The 20835-nt window shown below is 33.5% G+C and overlaps 4 protein-coding genes across 4 annotated transcripts; 1 reads left to right on the forward strand and 3 right to left on the reverse strand.

Moving 5' to 3' along the window:
- Positions 1-185: 185 nt before the first annotated feature.
- On the reverse strand, positions 186-3144 carry LOC130818335 (protein translation factor SUI1 homolog 2). Its single transcript, XM_057684469.1, has 4 exons — positions 2961-3144; positions 1033-1132; positions 587-846; positions 186-480 (listed from the first exon to the last, which is right to left on the reverse strand). The coding sequence occupies exons 2-4, from the start codon at positions 1067-1069 to the stop codon at positions 436-438; spliced, it is 342 nt and encodes a 113-aa protein (XP_057540452.1). The 5' UTR covers positions 1070-1132; positions 2961-3144; the 3' UTR covers positions 186-435.
- Positions 3145-5852: 2708 nt separating this feature from the next.
- On the forward strand, positions 5853-9961 carry LOC130818313 (DDRGK domain-containing protein 1). The gene is made up of 9 exons (XM_057684440.1): positions 5853-5960; positions 6143-6278; positions 6389-6491; positions 7056-7156; positions 7784-7885; positions 7970-8128; positions 8351-8407; positions 8889-8925; positions 9444-9961. Exons 2-9 carry the CDS (start codon positions 6159-6161, stop codon positions 9644-9646), a joined length of 882 nt encoding a protein of 293 aa, XP_057540423.1. The 5' UTR covers positions 5853-5960; positions 6143-6158; the 3' UTR covers positions 9647-9961.
- A 1093-nt stretch (positions 9962-11054) lies between these two features.
- Positions 11055-13479, reverse strand: LOC130818690 (COBRA-like protein 10). The gene is made up of 3 exons (XM_057684848.1): positions 12828-13479; positions 12053-12672; positions 11055-11849 (listed from the first exon to the last, which is right to left on the reverse strand). Exons 1-3 carry the CDS (start codon positions 13477-13479, stop codon positions 11055-11057), a joined length of 2067 nt encoding a protein of 688 aa, XP_057540831.1.
- A 1728-nt stretch (positions 13480-15207) lies between these two features.
- On the reverse strand, positions 15208-20019 carry LOC130818284 (rab GTPase-activating protein 22-like). The gene is made up of 11 exons (XM_057684400.1): positions 19411-20019; positions 18833-18928; positions 18558-18661; positions 17931-18190; positions 17544-17666; positions 17360-17448; positions 17085-17190; positions 16548-16645; positions 16217-16474; positions 16054-16137; positions 15208-15479 (listed from the first exon to the last, which is right to left on the reverse strand). Exons 1-11 carry the CDS (start codon positions 19504-19506, stop codon positions 15465-15467), a joined length of 1329 nt encoding a protein of 442 aa, XP_057540383.1. The 5' UTR covers positions 19507-20019; the 3' UTR covers positions 15208-15464.
- Between the last annotated feature and the right edge of the window lie 816 nt (positions 20020-20835).

Here is a 20835-nt window from a genome sequence, read left to right on the forward strand (position 1 = left end):
TAAAAAATCCTCGAGAAGTACCATCATCATACCGTGTGTGTCCCACTCATAGAAAACTATAATCAAGGTCTGGTGGGAAAGAAGGCCGAACTCATACCCATAAAAGAGAGCGCGGCCAAATAATCCCTTCACTCGAGGCAAAGTATATGATCTAAAATAAGTAAATAGCACAAATAACAAAAATGTATCAATCCATGAAGAGCAGGCCAAGCCCATTGCCACACCTCAAACTTTATGATAACGCTAAAAAGTATTGTATTCACATGAACTTAAAGCTTGGAAATCACCAGAAATATCACACTAAATGACCGTCAATCCGGACACAGTTACACATCACACACACTACAAATATACGCTAGGTCGAGAAGTCCACAACTTCGCTTTCATATAGTGACACAGAACAAATAACACGTATAAATCGAAGTCTGTTGCAACTCAGAAACCGTGTATCTTTATGTGCTCTTTTTTCACAATGCCGGCCTGTTAACCAAATCCAAACAAAATCAAACAAAGTCGGGATACAGGAACTGAACAAAACACTATTATATTGACATAAGAAAATGTACAAAAGAAGACCAAATTGTACCTGAACCAGGAAGGTAGACACATTCTTCCGCTGATCACCCTGCAATTGAATCACTTGGCCTAGTTCTGAGTCCTGAACCACGGTACCATTACAGCAAAACTCTTTCTTGAGGTCTTTCAGTATCTTGTTATAGCTAAATTCTTTTTTCAACCCTTGTACTGTAGTCAGACTCTTTCTACCGTTCCTTTGTTGTACACGGATGTGCACATACTCGTTTGACCCAGCACCGGAGTTCTCAGCATTTGCATCAGCAAAAGGATCTGAAAGACGGAATTCGACAAGAATAAATACGATGATGTTTATAAATCTTCGAAGATGATCAAAAAGCAATTTTTAGGAATTTTCACATTTGATTTTCAATTATACAAGTACTAATATAATTACTCTAAAACACATCCATAAGTAAACATCATCACAATCAAAACTTATTTGGCAATCTTATATACCAAAAGCAGCAGGAATTTGGATGTCAAGATCAGACATGAAAACTAGGCTTTGGATAATGAACTGCGAATTGGAGAGTGAAGTTATATAAATTGCTGAGACCTGTAATCCAAAAGCAAAGAAAAAAACTTGTTAAAAGACAACAAAAAACCAATTATCATGAAAAACGTAAACTTTTTCCAATATGCTGCAAAGATTATGAAGGAGGCAACCAAATACCACAAAATTTAAACCCCCCCCCCAACAAGTCGGGTTGTTTCAGAATGAAATCCACTTACTACAATCCAATCATTACATTCTTATGTGCTCTAGATTACTTCTAGAAATTGAGAAAAAACACAATTGAGCATCCAAAACAAACAATACTTAACAAGTTAATATTAAACAGTACGATACTAAAACATTGATGACTTCAAAAACTCACGAAAAACAAGATGTGTTTAAAAGAGGATAAATCCAAGTTATCAATTAATCTAATCTCAATCAAGTTAGATATTATATGGCACGAATTAACAAACATGCCAAACAAAGCCCTTACTCATCAAGCTGCTATCAAGAGTTTTTAAGTCAAAAGTTCTGATCTCATAACTCTCAAATGAGCAAATCCAAGACAAAAAAAAAAAGAACAAATGACACATGTCGAAAATCCCCTGGGTCCTCCTGCATAACTAAAACAGTCCAGCAGCCATGGAGTCCAAAAATGTTACTATCTGCCCATCGCACAATATGCGCCACGATTAACCTTCCCCGTGGAATACCACGCCACCCCTCACTAAAGAGGGAAGCGCTCGGCCTTGGGCAAAATCATAAATCTTTTGCATAATATCATTTCATTTAACAGATAAAATCATAGAGTAAAAGCTCTTCCTCATAAAAAAGCCATCAAGATTCCAGTCAAGAATCCCTATCTCATAACTCTATAAGATGGCATCAAGTCAAAGGTACAAATCCTTGGAATACATGAATCACCTATGAACCAACTACACTCACTTTGATCTTTTATAAAATTGTACAAGGACCCAAATCTCTAAAAACATAGAGAATACCAATAACCCACAGCTATGAGCTTCAGCGTTTCACAACAGATAAGACCCATTAGAATGAGTTACTCCAAAACCACACAAGTAGTATAATCCACTGGCTCATTCTGCATAACTAAAACAGTCGAGCAGCCATGGAGTCCAAATATGTTATTGCCTGCCCATCACACAACGTGCGCCACGATGTAAACCTAAAACCTCTCCCGTGGTCACGCCACCCCTTACTATAGAGGGAAGCGCTCGGCCTTGGGCAAAGACCAAAGTTATATACTCTTAGGATAGTAACCAATCAAGGAAAATTCTCTCCCAACTATTGATCAAACAATTGAAAAATCCTATTCACACTTCCACCACCAATATAATCATGAATCAACCACTTCCCAAAATACAGCGCCGAAGAAAAAAAATCCAAAATTGGATGTTAAAACATCTAAAGTGTTAAGATAACAAAAAATTCGACTAATTCGACACAATTACACAACTAGGAACCTTGACAATTTCCCAAATACATGAGGTCAAAGTAATCACAGAGCCCGTAATAAACAAATTGCGATTGAAACATATAATTACGGAATCATTAACAAATGAATAATCTTCCAGAAAAAACAAGAGAAAAAAAGGTATTAAAACCCTAATCATTCGGATTCAAAGTCAGAAACATGCATATAACAGATCAAATAAAAAAAAACATAATCGATCAAAACCCAGAAAAAACAAACAGGCAACAATCTAAAATCACCCATAAATAGAGGGAAAGGGGGAAAACTCAACGTGTGGCACAAACAAAATCAGATAAAAAAATGGAAGGAACAGAATCAATTAAAAGGCTTAAGAAAGTTTAATCAATAGAAAGTAAAGAGATGATAAGGGAAGGGGAGAGAAGAAAAAACCTGATCGGAAAAGTCTGAGCAAATATTTAGGGTAGGGAAAGAGTAACGATTTGGGGATCTTATAAACCGACACGACAGTTGAGAGAAAAGGGGGAAGATAGAGATGGTGGTTGTCTTGTGGTGCTTTTTTTGGTTAGGTTGGTTTGAGTAGGGCAAGGGTGTAAGACCCTATCCGGACTCTATTGATCTCTACCCTTGTTTAAGGGTAAGAGTGTATTTTTTTTGGATTTTAAGGGTTCGGGTCTAAAAAATATTATAAAGTTTCGGGTCCGAGTAGATTTGAACTCGACCCTTGAACCCTTTTTAATTTTTTTTGGGTTGGACACTATAATTTGTAACATTTGAGAAAAAAAATTAGGCTTAAGTATAAAATAATATTTAATCCCTCTTTATTTTATTTTATGTTTTTTTCCATAATTTATTTGTTTTTTCTCTTTTGCCAAAATTAAAAACAAAATTTTCATTATCCTAACACTATTCATCATCTTCCCCAATTTTTTTAGCCCGGGTGGTATTTTGTGTTGCCAGAAAAAAGAAAAAGTTTGAATGACTTTCTCCAACAATATAACAATTATGAAATATCAAATATTTGTGAAGTTTACAGCATAAATCTCATAATAAAACCATGTAAGGTCACAAAAATGGAAATAATTGTTCTATCAAAGGCAGCAAAACACAGGGTTGCAGCACCAAACAAATAATTCAACGTAAAATACCCAAAAAAAGAAAGAAAATTTCAAGTACAACATCTTAGAAGAGCATTAGATATGAAAGAATAATTCTACAATTGAATCCTGATGAGTTTCCAAGTATGTATCCCAACATAAATTTCTTCCACTGATTCCTAATAAACAGTAGGCATGTCCATGAGCCGTTAATTCAGAGGCTTACCAATCGAATACATAATGAACTATATATATATATATATATATATATATATATATATATATATATATATATATATATATGTATATATATATATATATATATATATATATATATGTATATATATATATATATATATATATATATATATATATATACATATATATATATATATATATATATATACATATATATATATACATATATATATATATATATGTATATATATATATATATATGTATATATATATGTATATATATATATATATATATATACATATATATATATATATAAATATATATATATATATATATATATATATATATATATATATATATATATATACATATATATATACATATATATATATATATATATATATATATATATATATATATATGTATATATATATGTATATATATATATATATATATATATATATATATATATATATATTTATATATATATATATATATATATATATATATATATACATATACATATATACATATATATATATATATATATATATATATATATACATATATATATATACATATATATATATATGTATATATATATATATATATATATATATATATATATATATATATATATATATATATATATATATATACATATATATATACATATATACATATATATATACATATATACATATATATATATACATATATACATATATATATATATATACATATATATATATATATACATATATATATATATATACATATATATATATATATATATGTATATATATACATATATACATATATATATATATATATATATGTATATATATACATATATATATATATACATATATATATATACATATATATATATATATATATGTATATATATATATATATATATATATATATATATATATATATATATATATATATATATATATATATATATATATATATATATATATATATATATATATATATATATATATATACATACCCTTTTATCTCACTCTCGGACCCTACCCTAAAATTAGGGTTTAGATCCGGGTAGGGTCCAGACCCAACCCATACCCTTAAATGCCCGTCCCTAGTAGTGGCATGCAATTAGGCAGCGGGCCAAGCCGCCAATCGAGTACACGGATGACATGGGCCTAGGCGGGCACGACTTGCAAACAGGCACAACCCATCAATCATTATAGTGGCTTACGATTTTATGAATGTGCCATGATCATCATCTTGTGAGATTGATATGACACGATATGTGGTTTACATGTACGATTCCGTCAAGTTTGTCATCGTATAGTCAATTTTAGGAGAAAAAAATTCAAAAATATGTAAAAAGGTGTATTGTAGTTCACCGCACGATTAAAGGCGCCACATGCTTGCGTTGTGTCACTGGTCATTGTTCACACTTGGCCAACACGTCATGACCCGTTACTGTACATGGCATGTTATGACATGAATCACAATCTTCTATCTAGCCCGCTCTGACACGAAGCATTACATGCAATGGAGAGTGATGTGATGGGGTTAAGCCTAGTTAGTAATTTCCGATCCTAGTAAATTGGATGCTTGGTACTCGTTAAATTGGACACATACTCGATTCTTATATGTAGTGTGCCTTCATTTCGGAGTCTTTGCCCTCAGTATTGCAATTTGGGAACATATTTTTAATTTTGTATTCATGGGAAACTTATTTCTCATAGTTTCATTCACATAAAACAATTGTTTTAGTTTGCAGATGAAATCGTTGCTTGAGATAGCGTGGTATTTAACCAAAGTCGCTATCTCAGATAGCGATTTGATTTGACTGATTTTTTTAATCTATAATTTATATATTACTAAAGACAAATTTAATTACTCTATTTTAAAAAGAATAAGATTTTAACTATGTGGCAAGAGCAAAATTTATATTTTATCTTAAAAATAAATTGAATTATAATTATACACAAATTCTTGAAATAATTTAATAAAATACATTAATTAATTTTAAATAATTTATGAAAATTGGAGTATATGCTTCTAATTCTGTATGATTGACTTTGAACTTTTGACTCTCAATCTCCCAACTCAATCGCTCAACCTTCTTTCGTTGTTCTTACTCTCTAATTTCAGGTAATTATTGTCGAATTTTTGATCTAATCTCCTTCTTTACGAAACTTGAATTCGATTGAACCATTCAAATTTCCCTACTTTCAATCTTAAATATGAATTTCTTAACATGGTAGTACATATTTACCTAAACAGATTAAATTTTAATTGATGGGGTAATTGAGATTCTAATTTTTGATGGGCAGTTAGTAGAATTGAAATATGGATGATATTTTAGTTGCTGTACTCTCAATGCTGCTTATATTTGCTTTAATTCCATTATTTATATGGAAACGCCGTCAAGATTCTCGAGCTACTGATAGAACCGATGATGAGCCTCAGGTTTTTCAATTTCTGAATTTTATTTAGGGTTTTCTATGTTTTTACCATTGATTGTAAAATTAATATAGAAAAATTTGATTGTGGTTATTTAATATTTGTGGGGATTTCAGGCTGTTCAGAGGGAGAATGTTGTTCGGGCTACTGGGGCTCGGCGTATGCGCCGGAGGCCTGCTGCTAGGGCTAGTACATCTTCTGCTGCTGTAGTCGATGAAGGTTGGTTCGTTTCTGATGATATGTTTTATTGATTATGTGTATTCTCAAATAATTTAGGTTGTTCGTTTCGGATTATGATGAATGATATCAAAATGTCTATCTAATAATGTGAACTTATAATCTATGTGTTTTTGATGATGTTGCTATTAAGGATTAATTAGAAACAATCTTCTTGATATAACAAGGTTAAAGTTGCCTACGGTGCACATGATTCGCTAATGCCCTAGTGAAAGCAAATCGAAAAAAGCAAATTATGATTGCGTTTGGTCTATTTTGGGCCATTTTGAGCAAATCAATTTAAAAAGCAAATTAGCCGATTGATTATGTTACACTGGTTGCGTACATTAGACCCTAATAGTTGTATGTTGTTATTGATTGGTGTATATGCTTGATTTGTTTGTAAAAGGCCTGTTTAGATGAATGTGAGGTTTCGGTTATGTTAAATTTAGTTCGATGGACTCAAAAAGCTTATTATGTGAATTGCTACTTGAATTTTATTTTGTATGTGCGAAATTTGTAAGCTGGCTAATGTCATGGTTCATTTATGTTTCAAATGCAAAATAGGAGATGAGAGTGGTGATGAGGATGAAATCGGGGTTGAGAATGAAGCTAGAGGGTCAAGGAAAAGGGATAAGAAACGTCAAGAACGTGAAGCGCAAAGACAGGTGATATTAGTTTCTATAACTCATTTTATTTTAAATTATACCTCATTTAAGTAAAGGTTGGTTGCGTCTATGGCTCTATGCACAAAATGAGTGTTGTTTCTGATGCGAAATTTCACTCATGTTTACTGTTTTATGTTATGTAAATTATTAGAGTGCCTATACTGTATGACCATCTACCAATCATCATCATTAGAAAACACTTACTCCACAGCCTTTTTTGGTTCCTTCTATACAATTTCGTAGTAATATGTAAAAGCTTAAAATGAACCCTATAATGACCACAGGGAGTAAATTTTTTTAAGCACTGTTGTGCTAATTTTCCCCTCTAGACCCTGATCATAGTCTTCTATGGGCGGATACACTGGGTATATGATGATGATGATGCTAATTTTTCCAATATATGTATTAGTCGCACTTCTATCAATCATTCTATGTATAAGGGACATTATGTTATCTTAGCAGCACTAATAGAAGGAAGAAGAAACTTAAGGGTTGTGATTTTTATTATTAGCTACTAGACAATACATTGTTGATGACGGGTATTGTTCAACTATCTGTCAAAGCTACTGATATATTCATTTTTGATTCATTAGTTCTATAATCTGCTCACTTTGATCTTTCCTGAAGGCTGAACAAGCTTCACGCGACACAAGGTTAGCTAAGCAAGATCGTTATGCAGAAGCAAGAAGAAGGAAAGATGAGGAACGTGAAGCAGAGGAACGTCGGCTGGTATTCTTCACTTGAACCATTTGGTTTATCTTTTGAATCTCTATTGGAAGTGGTCCCTTTTATAATGTGATTCCCTGTTTTTAGGAAGAAGAAGCCAAGGCTCGGCAAGCTAAGGAAGAAGCTGCTGCAGCCCAAGAGTTTGAAAAATGGAAAGGGGCATTCTCAATTGATGCTGAAGGTACCACTGAGAACGAGGCGCAAGAAAATCAGGGTTTACTTTCTGACTTTGTGGAATACATCAAGGTATGAATGGCTGCTGGGTTTGACTTTTTGACCAGTTTGTTACAGTTTAATCTGTCTAAGAAACTCCTGAATGTGCCTTTTATCTTGTCCCATTAGTCTAAAATCTAGATGTTGCTACCCAGATGATTGTGTTTATTTTTGCTTCAAAACATGTGGTGTAAGCACACAATCTACTAATAAATTGTTTCATTGCACTACTTATACCATAGCTTCTCATTGCAGAAGCAAAAGTGTGTGCCTTTGGAAGATCTAGCAGCCGAGTTTAGGATGAGGACTCAGGTACATAAATTCTTCTGCTCCTGTTATTACTTCTCTACTCTTAGGCATATAGGACAAGATTAAAAGAATGAAAAGAAAAGGAATCATTACATCGAAATGTCAAGATCATAAATCCATGTTAGTGACTTGCCACATAACAGTTTTGGAGTTTGAAAATAGATTCAAACTATTTCTTCTGTGGTCATATGAGTAACGGATTTGGGTACTATTGACAAACAGAGACAGAAGTACGTGTTCTAGTATGAGTCGGATGTAAATTCTAACTGAAAACTTTCTCGGTTCGAAATTGGAAATGATGGGACAATTATTCTTGTCTATTTCTGATTCTTGAGGAAATTAAGAAGTTTATTGACGTGAATAATGATTATAAGCAACACTGACCATGTTTGCATTTTCTGTTAATTACAGGGTAGTATTTACTACTTATTTTATCCTTGCACTTGGTGTATGTTTGCTTATTATCGTTTTGTGTTCTACACAGGAATGCATCAACCGTATCAATGCGCTAGAAAATATGGGTATGTTCTTATTTTGATATTATATCGATTATCTATTGGTGTTGATTGATAGTATATCAGACTAATCAGAGAGGAGGTGAAATCGTTCAACTTTCTTCTAGCCATTTCTTTTTTCCTTCTTCATTTATGCCGTATTTTTATGTTTTGTCTATATGATGTTTTTGGTGCATAACATCGGAGCTGACAACTATTCTAGTTGGCTGAACTCTGCAGCTTGTTGGAGTAATATCAGTGTAACATAATTCGCTAGCTAATTTGCTTTTTGAAATTGCTCAAATTTGCCCAAGAATAGCCCAAAATCAACCATAATTTGCTTTTTTCAATTCGCGATTTGGGAAAAGATTGACGAATCAAGTAACACTGATAATATGTTGATTTAGCCCTTCAAGCACTCTATATGTAGCTAATGTCATGTTGAGATGGAGGAATTTGAAATTGTATTACTGTGCAATAATTTTTTTTTTGTTTCTTTTAATCGAGGAATCAATGTTTTTCTTCTTTGGCTCTGATGTTTGCAGGACGGCTTTCAGGAGTCATGGATGACAGAGGAAAATACATATATATCTCACTTGACGAAATGAAAGCTGTCGCAGATTATATCAAGTGTCAAGGCAGGGTTAGCATCTCTCATTTGGCTAGCAAATCTAACCAGTTCATTGACTTGGAGCCCAAAATCCACTACGAGGAGATCACCAGCGTTGACGAGATGATAGCTGCTTGATTACACACTTAGTTCCCGGTCAAAGCAGAAGAAAAGCATCAGGAACCCGAAAGGAAATAGGTGATAATTTGCTTCATGTCTTTCTTCAGTTTTGCTAGTATGTAGCGCTATATGATTTGATAAGCTTGTTCTAATAAACGAGAACAAGTCTATAATCTACTCAACCCCTTATTCTCGATGTAACATAGAATTGATAAGTTTGTTCTAATAACGAAATGTTTCGATTTGGGAACACTCATGATTTGATAAGTTGATTGCAACTTGTACTGTTCTAACAAATAGCTTCAAGTATGACCGTTGTGGTCTATGATTGAGTATATTGGGAAGTTTTGAAGCAAATTTATTGGATTTTTTTCTAATCAGAGAGAAATGGAGGATAGAAATGAGACAAGCATTGTATTAGATCTTTATATAAATCTGTCATTATCTCCTAGATATGAGGGATTTGGACCAATGGAACATAATATGCCAGTTAACTCGCCTTTTAAATTCGCAATTCGCTCAAAATGACCTTGAAACAGCCAAAAATCGACCATAATTTGCTTTTTTTGATTCGTGAGTCGCGAGGAGATTAGTGATTATGTGACAATTATTTGGACGATGCAACAAACTAAGAAGGGGAAGTACAATGATATTGTAACTTTCTTCATCTCTGACTTTTTTGAGTCATATGAATGTTTTTAGCTTGTTACTTATTTTTTGGGGGTGGAAGTACTTCATTGTAAGCAGACTTGTTAGTTTCGATCCAACTGAAAACCTTATTGAAACCGGATTGAGATCGAATTTGTCCCAATCCATTTGAAATTTGATAAAATTTTGCGTTCATGTTATTTTTTTTCAAGTTAGGATTACTTTTTTTTTTGTTATATTTAAGATTTGGTGAATATTCACAATTAAGACTTGCAAAACTCTTTGACCCACTATTATAAAAACTAAATTTTAAACTTTAGTGCAAAACTTTTAGTGTAATTTTGATATTTTGCAGTGATAAGAATCAAATAATAGTACAGTTTTGATTTATTAGGTCAAACCTGACCCATCTAAAAGACTAAAACCAACTTAATCAATTGTTTTAACAAGTCTGATTATAACCAATTTAACTTCATTAACTGAAAAGATCTATATGCTCTTTTGGTTTTTGTAAATTAATTTTGTTTATGTAGAAATAAAATTACTATAATTACAAACTTTGAGAATTCTCGACCACATTCACCTCCAAAATATACCACCATTTCACTTGTCTAATTCTCCGAAATTCTGTACACTTTACCTAAATAGACCTTTCTTTTGAACATGCTATCTTTTCTTGGTCAGAGTAGATCAAAGAGTACCCCCCCCACTGTTGTTGGACTTGTATTGCCCCTATATACTGTTCGAATCAATCACATAACATGGAACTCATCTGCAGTCATGTTAGTAAGAACAGGGTGATAATGGAAGTGAAGATTAAAGCAAAGAAAGTATGCATCTGCTTTGATCGGATGCTTCCATTCTTTTTCGGAATGATATAAGGCAACGCACATTCTTCCCCATTGAAGAGCAACTTTTTGGGAAATCCGTCGCCTGCTGGAATGTTCAAATGCCAAGTTAGCTTCTTGCTGAAGGAAAGCACAGATTGCTGTTTCCCGGGCACTCGTGGTGCACTGGGTTTTGACCCATTTGTCTCTGCAATCAGGTAATTCAACCCCTTCAACCCTTGCATAAATATTGTGTCATTCACATCCTTTAATAGTGTCCCATTGAAAGAGTAGGCCTTTTCATACCCTTGTGATGCTTTGCCTAGCTGAACTCCAACAAACCAATCCTCAAAAGGAGTATCTCCCCAGTTGAAAAGGGTCATTCGGGCAGTCCACCCATTTTTGTAATCTGCATCAACGTGCCAGTTGATGCTGACTCCACAGTTGTCGGGGCAGGGCATTGGGTCCCACAGTGGATAGTGCTTAATCTTTGACCATGCCACTGCTTTTAAGCTCCGATTTTCAAAGGGCACTAGTAATGCCTCTGGTGGTAGGAGCATGGCTGGGGCTTTGGTGCTACATCGACTCCCTTCGGGGAGTTTGTCACACCCACATGCACACGTGTTGCATGGAACAATTGAGTCATTGTAGTAGGCTGAGAATGATACACAACATCTGTTTTGCCTCACCTTCGGACGAGTTATGTTGCAGACAACTTGCCAGCTTGCTACTGCCAAAACCTTTGCCTGCAATTAGAATATTTGTGTGGTTAGAGCCTGTGTGCCATTTAGTAGAACTGAAGAAATGTAAAGGTCGCATTTTCCCGATAGGTAGATTTGCTTTTGTTATCTAAATGCCGTCTTTAGCATGGAGATGAAGTTTTAGTGCTCGTAATGGTTATAGTTATAGTTTAGTCCTCATGGCAGCTCTTATGGTTACGAGATCTTACCTGCAATCCGCTAGGATCTGGAAACTCTGAGGCTTCGACTCTCATGGGAGGTCCACATTTGTAGTTAGGGTTGAGAACACCTGTGAGTCTCCAATTTTGAGGTGGGTATAGGGCAGTACGGTTCATATCGGGAGGGATTTTAAAGACTTGCAACTGGAATATCGATCTTGCCTCACTTGTATTCATTGTCTTGGGCAACACTGTGCCATTCCTACAACAGTATGGCAACTTGCCTACCTTCTCATCTTCCTTCATCTCGGCAGGCAAGTCTGAGATCACTGGCTTCTTCTCACAGTTCATGACTTGGGTGAAGTCCATGTCCCGATAGTATTGTCCTGCTGGTCCATAAAGACACTGAGCCGGGTCCTTGAGGTGCGTGAAGGCGCCTCGCATTGTTTGAATGAACTCTCCTCTCATCCATTCCCATGTTAGGTTCCAATGGTCTAGTCGACCCAATGGATGGTCGTTATCCATAGTTACCTGGGCTAAGTAGTTGTTTCCGTACGCCTGCATAACATCGTACATAATGTTTAGGTCACCCTTTTTCTTCCTTGAGTACTTTATCTTGGGGTTCACCTTGAACTTCTTGTCCTTCCGACAACACATATAGAAGTTGCTTTCTGTAGATGTACATTATACGACACACGATGAAGATGAAATGATGTATTATAAGTTATCAAGAAAAAAAATACAAAATATGGTAAGATGACTCGAATTCGAGTGAATTAGGGTTGTAAATTCAAATATGGCTTTCTTTATATATGAAATAACTCACTTCGTTTGTTGGGAGCAGGGCACTTGAAACCATCATTTTGAAGCTTGATGGTCTTAGGCATGGGGGTTCCTCCAGTTCCGACCCCAAATTGAGTACCCTTAAGGCCAACCTTGACGGCAATCTGGTTATAATCCCCGGCTGTGTCAATGGAGGTCTTGAGATCTGCTTGCGGATACCCTCCGATTGTGGTACCATTAACACCTACCGAGGCAGGAAACTCATCCCCATCTACTAATACAGCTCCTTCAGCCGATACCAATATCTCTCTATGTTGGAATCCGATAAAGACCTTCCATGACTTGAGCTCGGTGATCCCCATATTTACAAGCTGTAGTTGAGCCTTAAACGCCCATGATTGGGCACTCTTGTTCTTGACATGGGGATACTCCTTTTCACGCCCTAAGAAGTCGTAAGAGATGTAGATACCATCACAACTTTCAACTTCTTTGGGGATCTTTGGAGGTCCGCCACCTCCTTCTGAGCCATCACCACCTATATCATCCCCTTTTTTCGGGTCCCCAAACTCATCAACGTTTGTATCATCTTGGGCTCGACATATCTTAATTAATGAACATAGCAAAATGATTGTTATGGTTACTGATAACAATATCCTCCAAGGTGAATTCCCGGAAGATTTTAGGCGCGTTTTCATGCCTTATCGTCTCCTTTGTAGCTTGGCGGGTGCGTGTAAGAGAAATGTAGCGAATGGGTAGCGAAGAATGTGAGGGATGGTGAACCGGAAACCGGACACCTCGCCGAGAGGACAAACTATGAATTGAGGGTGTTAAAAAGAGGGGGAGAAAATGATAATGATGAAAAATGGGAGTTCAAAGGAAACCCCCAAAGTGAAGGCTAGAAATTAGTTTTTCCAGGGAGAAGAGGAGAAAATAGGACAATTGGATTATTTTATGTCAAAATTTAGTTAAGTTTATATTATCCTTTAATTTTTAACTAATTTTTCGGAACAAATATTTGTTTTTCATTGCCTTCTGAATTTTATGGTTGAGAGAAAATAGAATTTCTATAAATTAACTTTTGTTAAAATCATTGCTTAGACAATTAAAAGTCCAAGTCATTTCTATTCTAATTCAACAAATAATTTAATACATTAGATTAAACATAAATTCTTTTTTTAAAAATACTTTAAATTCCAAAAATCTTATCCAGCTATTTTTTACTTACTATTTTACTTATTATTTTATTTATTAGTTATTTTTTTCTAAAAATTTCTCCTATTATTAGTCATTTTTATATTTTTTTCCTAAAAATGTTTATTAGTTATTTTTATTTCAAATCTGGATGGAGAAAACTAAAACCTAACTATTTAGAACAATTCTTGTGAGTGACGTCTTTCAATGAGACTACTTTAAAATTCTTGATCGGGTTATTTAACATTTATAGAGCGCGTCTTTTGGTGAGACCATCTTATACAAGAATTTGTGATATTAAAATTCAAAATATAATTTAAAGTTTTTCCAGACACACAAATGTGATCGTTTTTTTAAAGAGTTTATAATTGGTAAATTTTAGATTACAAATATCTATATACTTTATAATATAGGTCCGATTATATTTTTTTTTGAAACTTGTCACTAGTCTTAATGAAGTTGGAGTATTATATAATTACTTTACTTATTGGATAATATTATTGTCATTTTTGTCATCACATCAACCTTAATATTCCATATATCATCTGTATTTACATTACATAATCAAGTTGATCACTTTCACTGGTCATCATTGAGTTTGTACTACTTCTTTCATTTTATTATACTTATTACTAATAATAATACTGACATTTTCTCATCCAATATATTATAATAAGTTGCAAGTATTTTAAAACGTAGATAATATAATTATTTTTTTAATATTAACGGTCAAGACCTAAAAATAAGCATTATTTGATAGCATTTAGAAAAGATGGATTATAATGGTAATTTTTTTTGAAAGGAGATTATAATGGTAAAATGTATCTTAAAAATTAAATTACTGTATATGAAAGATAGCTTTATGAAAAAAATTCTTTTTATCAATTGAATTGGCTAAATTTAAATATTTATGCCAAATTGTTCTTTAGGAACTAAGGAGTTGGCTTTTTTTTTTTTTAATTTTTTTTTTATTGAAATCAAAGTTTTGTTGAATTCAATTTACTCCTAATCAAAGTTGACACATATAAATCTCATATTACATTAAATTTTATTCTTTTAAGTATAATTATAAAACATATTTAAGATAAAATTAAATTTTCTTCATAATTACATTTTATTTTGGCACTTAATAATACCTTATTATTTTTATTGTTTTTAATAAATGATTGTTAGATTTTTTTGTTTTTAAAAGGTTTATTAAATCATGATTTATTATAATTATAAGAGGTTTTTACTAATTAATAATTAATTTACAAGGTATGAATCTATAAATAAATATAAATATTACTTCCATTGATAGTAAGATTGGACAAAGAATGTTTATGATGTACAACAACATTTTTTAGGTATTATTGTTGGGATTAATGCTAATTAACCCATTTGATTTCTATGATACAATTGTTTCTTTTAACATCAAAAAAGAATTCAGCTCAATTTTCACTCGTTCTTTGTCAACTGTGACTGAAAATTAAAAGGTACATCTTCCTTGCTATGGCTTCTTTGCCTGAAAATGAAAACATGGCTTACATCAATATATTGATCAACAAATTCAAACAACAATCAATCTCAAACAACATTGCGTAACTCGATGATTAGTTGTTCCGACTTGAGGGGGTTTTGAGGTCTGGTGTATACAACTTTACTTACGTAATAGTAAAGATGGATTCGATCGACTTGTGATTACAGATATCATTTTCAACTTCAGATTGATAAGAAGCCCAAATTTCACCAAACTAAAGCCGATTTTTCTCAGGTCGACTAGTGAGGTAGGCCCTTCGAAATGTGAAGGAAAGGAACAGGGAAAACCCCGCCTTGAAGAACTATACGTGGAAAAAATCGTTATCGACCTAGTGAGATTCCCATCATCCACACCAAACAAGCGTGACTACTAGAACTCAATTTGTTTAAATTGATGGTTATTATCATTTATAAAACAAAGACCAGAAACGCGAAAATTAGTTAGCTCCAACATCAGGATCTGTATCGATACCTTTTCCTAATCTCGAGTCTAGACACGAACCTTCTCGCTTTTTCCCTTCAACTAATTTTCGAGGACTTCTTAGAGAAAGAAAGCCTACCTGTTTAAGATACTTTTTATGTAGCTTCATTGCGTTGGTGCAAGCTTTCTTGGCATCTAGATCTCCAGCTATATCGTTCAAAATCTGAAAAATACGAGAAAATGATAATTAGAAGAATCGTCAATGAGCATTGAGGCACCCTAGGTAAGAACAAAAGGCGAACCTTTACAACATCATCGAGACCACGAGCTTCTTTAAGTAGTTGCGGGCCTTTTTCTTTCAATACACTGACAACAAGGAAGACAGAAATTGGGAGAGGATCATCAGCCTTCGCACCACTTTTCAAAATTTCTCTTTCGTACTTTCCATAATGGCGAATAGACTTCAGTTTTCCTTTAGATCCCTCGGCACCTTCACTAGAGGAACCGGGCTCTTCGTACACCATGTAAAGGTCGGGATCATATTCTAAAGCCCACATCATCTGTTCACGTGATTCACAGCAAGTAAACTCACAGTGGGAACAGATTAGGATTCAAAAGATGCTAAAATCGTACCTCCCAAAGGTATAAAGAATCACCAAAAGAAAATTCTCGACGAAACAAAACCATGAGCATCCGAATGGCAAATAGATAGTCACCTCCACCTAGCGTCTCTATTGTCCGACATTAACAGAAAGTTCAAAGTCATGTCATCGTAATAGAAAACGATTTCAAAGCATAAAAAATGATCCAAGAAATCTCCAATGACATATATATTCCTCTTACGGCCTGTTTGGTTGTTGGTATTGAATAGCGAAAATGGTAATGAAGATTCCGCTTGTCCTACTATAACTTTCTTTTTTCTTCACAAACTTCATCTTGTTTCCCATCCATTACCACTAGGGAGGGCGTTATTAGTTGGTGATGGAAAACGTGACGGAAAAACAAGTTTGAGAACGAGACCTTCATCACCATGGGAATGACAAAGCACATCTTATCAATATTAACAATAGAACCCATTCCTATCATGACCATTTAATACCATCAGTCAAATGGGGCCTTAGTGTATAGCGACTACTACACAAAAGAAATATCAACGCTTAAAAGTCATACCCAAATGTTGATGAAGTTTCGGATCAACAACTTGAGTAATTGTTGCTAGGTTACTAAGTTGAGCCTCTACTCCAACCGATCTGCCAGTGCATCTGAAATTTCCTCGCTTTAAAATTTCAGATTACAAAACAATTTGTAAGCGACTGCACCAAATATCGTAGCATTCAAATTGAAAATACATGAATCCCCGAATTTCAGGAAAGGGCACCAGTCACTAGTTTCCGGATGGTCGGGTAAAGAGGAGAAATACTAGACAACTGAAGAAGAAACCGTACCAATCTGCGCATAAGGCGTTCAAAGCACCAAAAGGCATCAGCTTCGTTGTCTAAGAGGATTATCATAGGGGAACAAAGATCGCTCATTCCTGCACTTACATAAACGACGTTTTACATACACATCTTTGACAAAATGACAGGCGCGTAACTGACCTTGATAGAAGGGGTTCAGACGATAACTGACCTTGACAATACCCAACATCTCCGTCTATCCAGGCATAAACGGATAATATATCCCAAAGTTTAGCGAGATTATCCTGCTTCTCAAAGAAGACGAGAGCCCTGTCAGTGCGTTTCACGTCAAGACCTAGCATAAATATTTCCAAAGAAATTATAAGTTTATGAAACGAACATAAAGTACGGTATAGCTGATCAAAACTATACGCGAAAATTCCATCTTGTCGTAGAAAAAATTCCCATCACCCATAAAAGAGGATGCGGTCAAAGAGTCCCTCGGCTCGAGAAAGGTCCTCAGAAAGAAATTGGAAACGAAAAGCATCCTGGTTGTCAAGTGACTAAGACCATTGGCAAAATTGAATCATAAGATTAGCATAATTCATCCTTTACCAACCTATTTGATGTAAAGTGAGCTTCCACTGAATCTCTTTCTTGGACATCGGACCATCGTTCTTCGATGCACTCTCCGAATAGCCAGAACCATCACCGGATCCTCCGACATCAGCGTTTTCTCCGATATTTGTTTCCAGGAGTACCAATGGATCCATAATAGCTTCGCCCCGATCATTGATTACAGGGGCTGTAATGAATCTACCACTTCCAATAAGGGGAAACATCTGACGACATTCCTCTTTCCATTGAGCATATTGCACCCTAACAATGCACACAGTCGAACAATTAACCAGTAAATCAACTAAAGTGGGTTTTAATCCTCGGTCTCATACAAGACGGGCTGAACTAGAGAAGATTTATAGGAAGGGTTATGCTCCTCCACAAAGAAGAGCAAGATCAGCAACTATGGCTATAACAGAATCATAAACAGAAGCAAGAACCAAACATAACTGAGATCTTAGAACCATAAGACTAAGTATTATGAAGGGGATCACTTGTGATGATCATAGTTTTTTATGAGCGGGATACACCGAGTATGATAATGACGACGACTTGTGATGATCAAACATATGCAAGAAAGATTGAACAATTTAGACTCGCAGATTGATAATTTTAAGAGGTAACAAACCTTCTCCGTTGTCGTATTTGAGATCGCTCGTCAAAGGTGCTCTTTGGATCATAACACCCAAGAAGGAATTCCCAAACCTCTCCTCTAATAGATGGATGAATCCCCTGATAAGCAAGAAGTACACATATAGGATTTACATTATTGCTTCCAAACTAGAATGAGATCAATTCCTTAAAATCAAAGGTCTTACAGCTACAAAACTAGCATAGCTCAAAGCGACAAAGCCGATTTTAAGAACATACATAATAACAAAGAAACCCTCGGATTAAACTTACCCCGCGATGAATCCTACCAAGTGTTTTGCTTATATCAAGTTGGCCATCTGGGGAAAACGCCGATTGCCATTTCCTTACACTCAATGTTTTACCAGCCTGACAACAAAAATTGAGATCAATAAATCAATCAAGAACAAGCATTGCTCAAAATGTAGTAATAATTCTATTATATACTCTTGAAACATGCTCTAAAATCACCAATCAACATTCATTTTAAATGCAATCCAACAAAGCACAATAGATCACAAAAGAAGCATATCTATAGAGCTTTCATTCATGACATTAGGAGTTCCCCAACAAAAGGCCAATCATCCACTACATCTGCAAGACTGCAACAATGCCAAAGCTTAATCCCAGCCAGGGTCACATGATTTGCTAATCTCCTCGAAAATCGTGAATAGGAAAAAAGCTAACTATGGTCGGATCATAAAGGCAACATCCAACATAATTTCAGCATAGCAAATAAAGGCAACATCCAACATTACACCATAAACCCACAATTATATAAAACCAATACAATGGGCAGGATCCTAATAAAAATCTGAATTCAAGAAATTGAATTAAAAAGAAAAACAAACCTTGATCCTAAACTTGGTCTTTGGAGCATCTGTAATCTCAGATCTAACTTCATAATAAGAATCTGCAGGTTGACCAGGGTCTCTCCATAACATCATTGGAAAAATGAGGATAATCAAACAAAGATTAAACCTTTACACCACAAAATCAAAACTTTCAACCCAACTACCTGAACATAGAATCCCAAATAAACAAAAACATTGAAATCCCAGAAAAAATATAAAAAATAAAGGGAACCCAGTCAGGAGTTGGGTTAATAGACAAAGTCAATCTTTATTCTATTTCTCTCCGGGAGAAAATGAAAGTTTTTTTGTTTTAGGTAATTGTTTAATTTTTAATTTCTTGATGGTAAAATTGATATGGTGGGCTGTACTTTGTCAAAGGAATGGGAGGATGTCCTCAACTGATTCTCCTTCTCTGTCTGTCTGTGAATTTTCTTCTGTAATCTATGCTTTTAGCCAAATTTTTGTCTGATTTTATTGGAGAATGACGAGAGTGTCGTCGGAGTATTGTGACCCCTCATTGACTCGCCATTTTCGCGTGAATTTGCGGGAGCTTTTTTTTCCTGTTGTGGATACAAATTTTTACCTGATTCTTATTTGTCACCACCTTTTTTATTTTATCGTCAACTCTCAATGAAATTACAAATTTGCCCTAGACTTTAAAAAATTACAACTTTACCATTGGACTTAAAATTTCTTATTTATACTACTAATAATAATAATAATAATAATAATAATAATAATAATATTTTAAAAAATAAATTAAATATAATAATTAAAAAAATAAATATTTAATAATAATAATAACAATCACAATAATAATAATAATAATAATAATAATAATAATAATAATAATAATAATAATAATAACAAAATAATAATAATAATAATAATAAAAATAATAATAATAATAATAATAATAATAATAATAATAATAATAATAACAATAATAATATAAATAAAATTAATAAAATTTTAAAAAATAATAAAAAATAAAAAATAATACCAGTCGCACAAAAAGTGCGACTGTACTTAGGTCGAGTTGCACTTTTTGTGTGACTGTTTTGTGCGACTCGACCTAGGTACAATCACACTTTTTGTGCGACTCAACCTAGGTACAGTCGCACTTTTTGTGCGACTGGTATATATATATATATATATATATATATATATATATATATATATATATTTGAATTTCGAATTATAAAATTTCTTTTGTTTAATTAATTTATTTTTTAAGTTATTTTTATTTTAACAATAATAATAATAATAATAATAATAATAATAATAATAATATTTGAAAAAAAAATTAAATATAATAATTAAAACAAAAATAATAATTTAATAATAATAATAATAACAACCACAATAATAATAATAATAATAATAATAATAATAATAATAATAATAATAATAATAATAATA

Source organism: Amaranthus tricolor, chromosome 7, assembly GCF_026212465.1.
Source record: "Amaranthus tricolor cultivar Red isolate AtriRed21 chromosome 7, ASM2621246v1, whole genome shotgun sequence".
NCBI classification, from domain to species: domain Eukaryota; kingdom Viridiplantae; phylum Streptophyta; class Magnoliopsida; order Caryophyllales; family Amaranthaceae; genus Amaranthus; species Amaranthus tricolor.